We start from the raw sequence: 11,983 nt of genomic DNA on the forward strand, positions 1-11,983 counted from the left end.
TTGGGAACAGGTGGGTGCCATGATTGGGTATAAAAGCAGCTTCCATGAAATGCTCAGTCATTCACAAACAAGGATAGGGCGAGGTTTGACCACTTTTTGAACAAATTCATGAGAAAATTGTTTCAAAACAAAATTTCTCAACCAGCTATTGCAAGGAATTTAGGGATTTCACCATCCAAGGTTCAGAGAATCTGGAGAAATCACTGCACGTAAGCCATGATATTACGGACCTTCGATCCCTCAGGCGGTACTGCATCAAAAAGCGACATCAGTGTGTAAAGGATATCACCACATGGGCTCAGGAACACTTCAGATAAACCACTGTCAGTAAATACAGTTGGTCGCTACATCTGTAAGTGCAAGTTAAAACTCTACTATGCAAAGCCAAAGCCATTTATCAACAACACCCGCTGGGCCCCGAGCTCATCTAAGACGGACTGATGCAAAGTGGAAAAGTGTTCTGTGGTCTGACGAGTCCACATTTCAAATTGTTTTTGTATACTGTGGACGTCGTGTTTTCCGGACCAAAGAGGAAAAGAACCATCCGGATTGTTCAAGGCGCAAAGTGTAAAAGCCAGCATCGGTGATATGGTATGGGGGTGTATTAGTGCCCAAGACATGGGTAACTTACACATCTGTGAAGGCGCCATTAATGCTGAAAGGTACATACAGGTTTTGGAGCAACATATGTTGCCATCCAAGCAACGTTATCATGGACGCCCCTGCTTATTTCAGCAAGACGATGCCAAGCCACGTGTTACATCAACGTGGCTTCATAGTAAAAGAGTGCCATTAAATTCTAAGTTAATGATTATTTGCCAAAAAAATTGTCAGTGTGAACATGAAATATCTTGTCTTTGCAGTCTATTCAATTGAATATAAGTTGAAAAGGATTAGCAAATCATTGTATTCTCTTTTTATTTACCATTTCCACAACGTGACAACTTCACTGGGTTTGGGTTGTGTGGTTGAACAGCTCTGATGTAGTGTGACTGCTGGCCTCTGGGCACGGCCACAATAAGAGTTTTTGGGTGGAAGAAAACAGTTTCTTAGACATAAAGTAACAACATGGCGGCGTGGAAACACTGGAAGTGTTAAAAAGGAGCCACACGGGTGTCAAATAGGGACATGAATGCGAGGCCTTGATGAGCACCCACGGGTGCCGCGGGGTCACATCAGAGCGTTTTGTTTTCCATCCAGCCTGGAAAGGAAGACGGTTGCCATGGACGCGGTGGAATTAATTAGACGCTGGGGCGGCCCCGACGCTCACTTCCTCACAAACAAGCTGCTGCGCCCCATCACACCTGACCGCCTCTCCTCACAGGTAGGACCCTCGTACTCTTTTCATCGTCCCCGCCACCTTGATCCGCTGCGGCCCCGCAGGATGCCGAGCCAGCTGGAGGGCGCCATGGACGCGCTGATAGCGGTCTTCTACAACTACTCGGGCCACGACGGGGACAAGTTCAAGCTGAACAAGGGCGAGCTCAAGCAGCTGCTGCATAGCGAGCTCACCGACTTCCTCACGGTAAGGTTTACCTTTGACCTTCTGACGTCGCAATGTGGTTTTATTTTCACTTGTAATATTACCAAGCGACTTTGAGAGCATTTTATAGAGTATATGTACTAATATTATTATACAGTGCTATCTCGGTTTTTATGTCACATCCAAATTACCATTTTAATTTACTCCGATTTTTAATCTATTCATCATTTTCAAAATTCGATTAAAAAAATAAAAAAATAAAAATTGTATTATGGTATTATTTTGTTGGACTGATTAATAAAAATTAAAAATTTAATAAAATGAAAAATAAAAAAATATATTTTATCAATATTAATTCAAAAAAGTACATAAAATTTGTAATTTTTTGAATTAATATTATTATTATGTTTTTACATTTTTATTTTTCATTTTATTAAATTTTTTATTTTTTATTAATCAATCCAACACATTTATTGTAAAAAAAAAAAAAAAATTGTATTATGCTATTATTTTGTTGGACTGATTAATAAAAATGAAAAATTTAATAAAATGAAAAATAAGAAAATATATAATAATAATATTAATTCAAAAAAGTATATTACATTTTTAATTTTTGGAATTAATATTATTACTATATTTTAAAAAAAAATTATTTTTCATTTTATTACATTTTTAATTTTTATTAATCAGTCCAACAAATTTATTGTAAAAAAAAACAAAATTGTATTATGCTATTATTTCGTTGGACTGATTAATAAAAATGAAAAATTTAATAAAATGAAAAATAAAAAAATATATAATAATAATATTAATTCAAAAAAGTACATTAAATTTGTAATTTTTTAAATTAATATTATTATTATATTTTTAACTTTTTATTTTTATTTTTCATTTTATTACATTTTTATTTTCATCAATCAGTCCAACAAATTTATTGTAAAAAACAAAACTAAATTGTATTATGCTATTATTTTGTTGGACTGATTAATAAAAATGAAAAATTTAATAAAATGAAAAAAAAATATATATATAATAATAATATTAATTTTAAAAATACATTAAATGTGTAATTGTTTTAATTAGAATTATTATTATATTTTTAAATTTTAATTTTAATTTTTCATTTTATTACATTTTTAATTGTATTAATCAGTCCAACAAATTTATTGTAAAAAAAACACAATTGTATTATGCTATTATTTTGTTGGACTGATTAATAAAAATGAAAAATTTAATAAAATGAAAAAAAATAAATATATCTAATAATAATATTAATTAAAAAAAGTATATTAAATTTGTAATTTTTTGAATTAATGTTATTATATTTTTAAATTTTTCTTTTTCTTTTTCATTTTATTAAATTTTTCATTTTTATTAATCAGTCCAACAAATTTATTGTAAAAACAAAACAAAATTGTATTATTCTATTATTTTGTTGGACTGATTAATAAAAATTAAAAATGTAATACAAGAAATAATAATAAAAAAATAAAACAATAATAATAATAATATTAATTTAAAAAATTACACATTTATTGTAATTTTTTTAATTCCATCCATCTTCTTCCGCTTATCCGAGGTCGGGTCGCGGGGGCAGCAGCCTAAGCAGGGAAGCCCAGACTTCCCTCTCCCCAGCCACTTCGTCCAGCTCCTCCCGGGGGATCCCGAGGCGTTCCCAGGTCAGCTGGGAGACATAGTCTTCCCAACGTGTCATGGGTCTTCCCCGTGGCCTCTTATCGGTCGGACGTGCCCTAAACACCTACCTAGGGAGGCGTTTGGGTGGCATCCTGATCAGATGCCCGAACCACCTCATCTGGCTCCTCTCCATGTGGAGGAGCAGCGGCTTTACTTTGAGCTCCTTCCGGATGACAGAGCTTCTCACCCTATCTCCAAGGGAGAGACCCGCCACCCGGCGGAGGAAACTCATTTCGGCCGCTTGTACCCGTGATCTTGTCCTTTCGGTCATAACCCAAAGCTCATGACCATAGGTGAGGATGGGAACGTAGATCGACCGGTAAATTGAGAGCTTTGCCTTCCGGCTCAGCTCCTTCTTCACCACAACGGATCGATACAGCATCCGCATTACTGAAGACGCCGCACCGATCCGCCTGTCGATCTCATGATCCAGTCTTCCCTCACTCGTGAACAAGACTCCGAGGTGTAGACTGCAATATGATGGCAGTCACACATAAGAGATACGTGTAGACTGCAATATGATGGCAGTCACACATAAGAGATACGTGTAGACTGCAATATGATGGTAGTCACACATAAGAGATACATGTAGACTGCAATATGATGGTAGTCACACATAAGAGATACGTGTAGACTGCAATATGATGGCAGTCACGCATAAGAGATACGTGTAGACTGCAATATGATGGCAGTCACACATAAGAGATACATGTAGACTGCAATATGACGGCAGTCACACATAAGAGATACGTGTAGACTGCAATATGACGGCAGTCACACATAAGAGATACGTGTAGACTGCAATATGATGGCAGTCACACATAAGAGATACATGTAGACTGCAATATGATGGCAGTCACACATAAGAGATTAGGTTAAATTCTGGCGACTGAGCTCCCAGTTATTATTGTATAATCAATTGCGATTTTTTAAAATTGTATTACTGTACGTTGAAAAACGCCACCACTGCTATTTTTACGGTAACATTTTGGCGAGTCAGCTGCCAGTTTTTTTGTTTTTGTTTTTACAGTGCATTACTGTAAATTGAAAAACAGTACCGCTGTTGTTTTTTTTATCCGCAAAAATCTGGTGACTGAATGGAACATTTAAAGTTTCGGTGTTGTTTACTGGCGTCATATTGCAGTCTACACCAGTGTTTTCCAACCTTTTTTGAGCCGAGGCACATTTTTTGCGTTGGAAAAAATGCGGAGGCACACCACCAGCAGAAATCATTAAAAAACGGAACTCAGTTGACAGTAAAAAGTCGTTTGTTGGATATGACTTTAAAGCATAACCAAGCATGCATCAATATAGCTCTTGTCTCAAAGTAGGTGTACTGTCACCACCTGTCACATCACACCCTGACTTATTTGGACTTTTTTGCTGTTTTCCTGTGTGTAGTGTTTTACTTCTCGTCTTGCGCTCCTATTTTGGTGGCTTTTTCTCTTTTTTTGGTATTTTCCTGTAGCAGTTTCATGTCTTCCTTTGAGCGATATTTCCCGCATCTACTTTGTTTCAGCCATCAAGAATATTTTGGTTGTTTTTATCTTTCTTTGTGGGGACATTGTTGATTGTCATGTCATGTTCGGACGTACTTTGTGGACGCCGTCTTTGCTCCACAGTAAGTCTTTGCTGTCGTCCAGCATTCTGTTTTTGTTTACTTTGTAGCCAGTTCAGTTTTAGTTTCGTTCTGCATAGCCTTCCCTAAGCTTCAATGCCTTTTCTTAAGGGCACTCACCTTTTGTTTATTTTTGGTTTAAGCATTAGACACCTTTTTACCTGCACACTGCCTCCCGCTGTTTCCGACATCTACAAAGCAATTAGCTACCGGCTGCCACCTACTGATATGGAAGAGTATTACACGGTTACTCTGCCGAGCTCTAGACAGCACCGACACTCAACAACAACACATCATTTGCAGACTATAATTACTGGTTTGCAAAAAATATTTTTAACCCAAATAGGTGAAATTAGATAATCTCCCACGGCACACCAAACTGTATCTCACAGCGCAGTGGTTGAAAAACACTGGTCTACATGTATCTCTTGTGTGTGACTGCCATCTACTGGTCACACTTATCATTACACCATGTGCCAAATAAAATAGCTTCGAGGTCGGCGAGCACAACCAGAATTATTCCGTACGTTAGGCGCACCGGGTTATAAGGCGCACTGTCGATTCTTGAGAAAATGAAAGGATTTTAAGTGCGCCTTATAGGCGGGAGCAATAATCATGTTTGTGGAAGACGCTTCCTAGCGGTCCCACTGACAGACACTTCACAGGATCCAAGCTTGCAGGTTTTAACAAAGTTTTCATTCTCATCTGTTTCCTTCTCCCCGAACGTGACTTTTCAGTCACGTCCGTATCCTCTCTCTCCCCCTCTGCTCCCGGCTGCTTACTGTTAAAGACAACGGATGATTAGATTAACACGTACCACCTGTGGAATCTAATCGCCTGCCAGCTGTGTCTCGCCGTCAGCACACGGTGCTGATGGTGCTCTGTCTTCAGCGCCATGGACAGAGGCGGTGACCTTTGCTCCTGCAGGCGCGCTGGCCACACTCTCTCTCCACAATGTTATCATTGAAAGTATGCACAATAAAAATAACGACTATAAGAGTCATGGCGGTCACTTTAAAGTCATCTTAGGGATTCCAATCCCACAAAAGCCTCCTTCGACCCTGTCTTTGTCCCCGCTGCTGTCACCTCGCAGCATTATGGGATGTCGTACACAGTGCAGGACATGATACCATCGCAGATAAGCTCCCCCCGAGGCTGTGAGATAGCGACGCCGCTTCCTGGACTGATGAGGTTGAGACTCAAAGCTCTGATGACCTCAGATATGTTTTTTGAATTATTATTTTTACTCGGCGGCGTGCGAATGGAGAGCCTCAGGTGCTGGTGCATCATCATCATCAGGGAGACATGTCGCCTCCAAATATAAACGCCATGATGTCATCACAGTCCCAGAGGGCGGCGAGCTATTGTCTTCCTGCAGAGTCCTAATGAAGACGGTGTATTAATGTTTCCTAACTGAAGGCAATTTGACCTTTTACAGACACAACCATATATTATTTATATCTCACACACATTTTAACATGAAATTGTACTTATACGACCCAATCCAAACAACCTGTCCCCCTCATGGCGATGACTGCAACCCACACAAAGTCAACTTGCTCACGGAACTTTGTGGACATTCTAAAATATATGTCCAAGCTCCACACTTGATTCAAAATGACACCCAAAGCATGATGGGAAAAATGCAAAACACTTTTGGCGCATTTTAGCTGCTTGATATTTCTGATTGATATTGATTCCAAAACTTAAAGAAAGTCATTACTGAAGTAAACAAGGTAAGAGTCGAACTTTCACATATCTTTCAAGATATCTTAATATTATATTAATCAATAATTATAGATCCATTATATTAATATAATACATACAAATATATAAATATGTACAAATATGAGTATAAGCTCTCTCTCTCTCTCTCTCTCTCTCTCTCTCTCTCTCTCTCTCTCTCTCTCTCTCTCTCTCTCTCTCTCACATATATATACATTATTATGTATATATGAATGTGTGTGTGTTTATTTATATACCGGTATATATATATATATATATATATATATATATATATATATATATATATATATATATATATATATATATATATATATATATATATATATATACTGTATATATATGAATATATGTGTATATATATGTATGTATGCATGTGTATATATATATATATATATATGAATGTGTATATGTATATATATGTATGTATATATGTATGTATGCATGTGTATATTTTATATATGAATGTGTATATGTATATATGTATGTATATGTGTATGCATATATGTATGTCAATATATATATATACTGTATATATATATGAATATGTATGTATATATATATATATGTATGTATATATATATATGAATATATGTATATATATATATGTATGTGTATGTATATGTATGTGTATATATGTATATATGTATGTATGTGTATATGTATATATATATGTATGTATACATGTGTATATATATGAATGTATATATATATATATATATATACATATACATATATATGAATATATGTATGTATATATATGAATATATGTATATATATGAATATATGTATGTATGCATGTGTATATATATGAATGTGTGTATATATATATATATATATATATATATATATATATATATATATATATATATATATATGTATATATGTATATATATGTATATATGCATGTATATGTATATATGTATGTATATATATATGTGTATATATATATATTTTGGGTATATGTATATATGTGTGTATGTATATATATATATATATGTATGTATATGTATATATATATATGTATATGAATGTATATGTATGTGTGTGTATATATATATATGTATATGTATATGTATATGTATATATATATATATATATATGTATATATGTATATATGTGTATATGTGCATGTATATGTATATATGTATGTATATATATGTGTATATATATATTTTGGGTATATGTATATATGTGTGTATGTATATATATATATATATATATATATATATATATATATATATGTATATGTATGTATGTGTGTGTGTGTGTGTGTGTGTATATATATATATATATATATATATATGTATATGTGTATATGTATATATGTATGTATGTGTATATATATATATCTATATAGATATATATAGTGTGTTACTTTTCATGCAGTCAGCTTTCGGCCTGCGGCCCCTACTAAGTTTTAGCGTTTGTACACCCCTGGCCTACACTATCTTTGTCTCTGCGGGGCCGCTAGCATACACAAAAACAAGTGGAAGCTTGTAACGGAAACATAATTGAATATAAAAGATCTGCTTCAACCCCTGAATCTAACCAGTTCTTCTTCATCCTAAACCCGCCTGTAACATTTTGAGTTACCGTATATTGATAACTAATAACAAAAATAGGTGATCTTAAAAAAAACGAGTGATCTGTAGCGAAATAACCCACATTTTGTACAAATTCACATTGATTAAGCCTATTTTTTTAATATTTGTGTTTGAATGGTCCAAAGTTATGAATGGAACCAAAATACAGTTTTTGAACCCCTTGTTGTGGTACCAAGAATAGTGGTCTAAAGGGCGGAGCTAAGCCGTACAGTTGAACTCCCATCTGCTGCATCACCGGCTGACCACTCGGCCCTGATGCAAGCGGACTGGAACCTAAACTAAATAACATCAAACGTCTCTCAGGTCACGTGTTGCCCTGTCTTTCAGTCCCAGAAGGACCCGCTGCTGGTGGAGAAGATCATGAACGATCTGGACTCCAACAAAGACAACGAGGTGGACTTCAACGAGTTTGTGGTGCTGGTGGCGGCCCTCACCGTGGCCTGCAACGACTTCTTCCAGGAGCAGCAGAAGAAAACCAAGTAGACCTCAGCCCTAAACATGTTTCCCATTGTTTTTCCATTCAACTGTAAATCAATTTGATCATTGTAATTATTGATAAGTCTTGTATTGCACAGTCCATTCAATAAATTTGATGCCATTTTCTGTCATTGAATCTTTTGTAATTATTTTTGTCCAAGCAACCCCAGCTCTTGACTTTCCTTCTAATTAGTGGAAGAAAAGGCGTTGTTACGTGATGGAATATTTTTTATCTTACTTTGTCCCTTAGGAACTTTCACTGAGGGGAGGAAAACTTGACTTTGCAAGTGTGGAATCATGGAAAAATGTTCTTGTTATAAAGTGCATCACTACTCTAACCTTGTATAGTACTTTCTTTTTTATACTTTGTTTCTTTTTTTCATCGACAAAACCCAAAACCAGTGAAGTTGGCACGTTAATGGTAAATAAAAACAGAATACAATGATTTGCAAATCCTTTTCAGCTTATATTCAATTGAATAGACTGCAAAGACAAGATATTTAATGTTCACATTTTTTTGGGCAAATAATTATGAACTTAGAATTTAATGGCAGCAACACATTGCAAAAAAGTTGTCACAGGGGCCTTTTTACCACTGTGTTACATGGCCTTTCCTTTTAACAACACTCAGTAAACGTTTGGGAACTGAGGAGACACATTTTTGAAGTGGAATTCTTTCCCATTCTTGCTTGATGCACAGCTTAAGTTGTTCAACAGTCCGGGGGTCTCCGTTGTGCTATTTTAGGCTTCATAATGCGCCACACATTTTCAATGGGAGACAGGTCTGGACTACAGGCAGGCCAGTCTAGTACCCGCACTCTTTTACTATGAAGCCACGCTGTTGTAACACGTGGCTTGGCATTGTCTTGCTGAAATAAGCAGGGGCGTCCATGATAACGTTGCTTGGATGGCAACATATGTTGCTCCAAAACCTGTATGTACCTTTCAGCATTAATGGTTCCTTCACAGATGTGTAAGTTACCCATGTCTTGGGCACTAATACACCCCCATACCATCACACATGCTGGCTTTTACACTTTGCGCCTAGAACAATCCGGATGGTTCTTTTCCTCTTTGGTCCAAAGGACACGACGTCCATATTTTCCAAAAACAATTTGAAATGTGGACTCGTCAGACCACAGAACACTTTTCCACTTTGCATCAGTCCATCTTAGATGAGCTCAGGCCCAGCGAAGCCGGCGGCGTTTCCGGGTGTTGTTGATAAATGGCTTTCGCTCTGCATAGCAGAGTTTTAACTTGCACTTACAGATGTAGCGACCAACTGTAGTTACTGACAGTGGTTTTCTGAAGTGTTCCTGAGCCCATGTGGTGATATCCTTTACACACTGATGTCGCTTTTTGATGCAGTACCACCTGAGGGATCCAAGGTCCATAATATAATCGCTTACGTGCAGTGATTTCTCCAGATCCTCTGGACCTTTTGATGATATTACGGAGCGTAGATGATGAAATCTCTAAGTTCCTTGCAATAGCTGGTTGAGAAATGTTGTTCTTAAACAATTTGCTCAGGCATTTGTTGACAAAGTGGTGACCCTCGCCCCGTCCTGGTTAGTGAACGACTGAGCATTTCATGGAAGCTGCTTTTATACCCAATCATGTGTGGAGAATGCATATATGTTTAAGAGTTCTTTCTTTATTCATTGTCATGTTTGGATCAGCTAGTACTTTTCAATGTATACTCTGTATACCAGTTTCTCTTTGTCTACAGAGGTCTGTGTAGTGTTTTAGACATTGGAACATGAGAAGGATACATCCCCCCCCTTATCTTATCAGTGTTGGGGAAGGGGGAGGCATTCCTTTCTGGGGGGACTGCTTTCCGATTCAAGAAGTAGTTTCTTTCCGTTTGAATGTTAGACCATCCCGAGATGACGGTATGACTGTATTGATGTTAGATGGTCTCTTGAAGCTTCAGTAAAACTTGTTAATATTCCTATTGTGTCTTGATGGTCCTTCTTACTCTGCATATATGTCATCTGAAAGAACTTGGGATTGACGAGTGACTTTAATTCTCCTGGGAGGAAAAGCTGGTCGGACGCAACACATGGCACCCACCTGTTCCCAATTAGCCCGTTCACCTGTGGGATGTTCCAAATAAGTGTTTGATGAGCATTCCTCAACGTTCTCAGTCCTTTTTTGCCACTTGCGCCAGATTTTTTGAAACATGTTGCAGGCATCCTGTTAGAATAATTGTTTCTAAATTATCACAAAAACGTTGTATTACATTGTGTTCCTGACAAAAGACACAAGGCTGTCTTTGAAACCTACCAAGAGTAAGACTCATACAACTCCACTGTGTGTGTGTGTGGGGGGGGGGGGGGGGGGGGGGGGGGGTGAAGGTGTTCCTGTGTTCTTTCATGTATGGTAATCAACAGAAGGATGTTGTTCTGGCCCAAGGACTTCAGAGCGGAGAGATGACAGGATCTGCCCAATTTCCAGACGACCTCTTTTTGAAGTATTTTAGGAACTCTTTTGAACTATTTTATGGAACTCTTTTTCAACTATTTTACAAACTCTTTTTGAACTGACCTTTCCTGTGAATTGTTTACGACCTTTTCTGTGAACTTTTCGCGACCTTTGTCCTTTGGAAACAGTGGGGAGGGTCCAAAATAAAAGAAGGAGGCGTGCAATCTTTTGGCAGAACGTAATGACACTGTGCAAGGGTACAGATCATACTTGCCAACCTTGAGACCTCAGATTTCGGGAGGTGGGGGGCGTGGCCGGGGGTGGGGCGGGGCGTGGTTAAGAGGGGAGGAGTATATTGACTGCTAGAATTCACTAAGTCAAGTATTTCATATATATATATATATATATATATATATATATATATATATATTTTTTTTGTATATTTTCAGGATATATATATATATATATATATATATATATATATATATATATATATATATATATATATATATATATATATATATATGTATATATATATCTATACTGAAAATATGCAAACAAAACTGTGTTTAGATAATTGATACTTCAAACTTGCATAAATAAATCTTAAGGAATATTACATAACTTGGCTTCTGAGAGCTTCAAAATGTAATGAATAAAATGCTAAAGTTGTTGATAAACAAGCAATTTTAATAATTAAATATGGTCATTTTAAATGAATTATTATGATAATTTAAAATTAATTATTTCAAATATGTTTATTCTAATGTATAATTCTATGGCTGGATGTAATAAGGAGTCAGAAAAAATACAAATAAAAATACAATTAATTTTGATGTTTTTAGCAAAATATAGTAAAAATGTTTTTATTTTTTTAATTAATAAATATATTTATTTTTAGGTAAAATAAACATAATAATACAATTTATCCCTAGT

At 36.1% G+C, this 11,983-nt stretch overlaps 1 protein-coding gene across 2 annotated transcripts; it reads left to right on the forward strand.

Annotated features, from left to right (window-relative positions):
• Positions 1–1,104: 1,104 nt before the first annotated feature.
• s100z (S100 calcium binding protein Z) lies at positions 1,105–8,733 on the forward strand. Of its 2 annotated transcripts, none has more exons than XM_061966059.2 (2): positions 1,105–1,525; positions 8,450–8,733. In XM_061966059.2, exons 1-2 carry the CDS (start codon positions 1,133–1,135, stop codon positions 8,627–8,629), a joined length of 573 nt encoding a protein of 190 aa, XP_061822043.1. In that variant the 5' UTR covers positions 1,105–1,132; the 3' UTR covers positions 8,630–8,733. The 2 variants fall into 2 exon arrangements, with proteins under 2 accessions (XP_061822043.1, XP_061822045.1); XM_061966061.2 differs by having other exon boundaries at positions 8,474–8,733.
• Positions 8,734–11,983: the final 3,250 nt, after the last annotated feature.

Source organism: Nerophis lumbriciformis, linkage group LG11, assembly GCF_033978685.3.
Source record: "Nerophis lumbriciformis linkage group LG11, RoL_Nlum_v2.1, whole genome shotgun sequence".
Classification (NCBI taxonomy): domain Eukaryota; kingdom Metazoa; phylum Chordata; class Actinopteri; order Syngnathiformes; family Syngnathidae; genus Nerophis; species Nerophis lumbriciformis.

Excerpts from the sequence above, each read along its gene's own strand:
- s100z (XM_061966059.2), top strand. The coding sequence starts at position 1,133 with ATGCGAGGCCTTGATGAGCACCCACGGGTGCCGCGGGGTCACATCAGA. Across the intron at positions 1,526-8,449 it reads AGCTCACCGACTTCCTCACG|GTCACGTGTTGCCCTGTCTT; the intron begins GTAAGGTTTACC and ends AACGTCTCTCAG.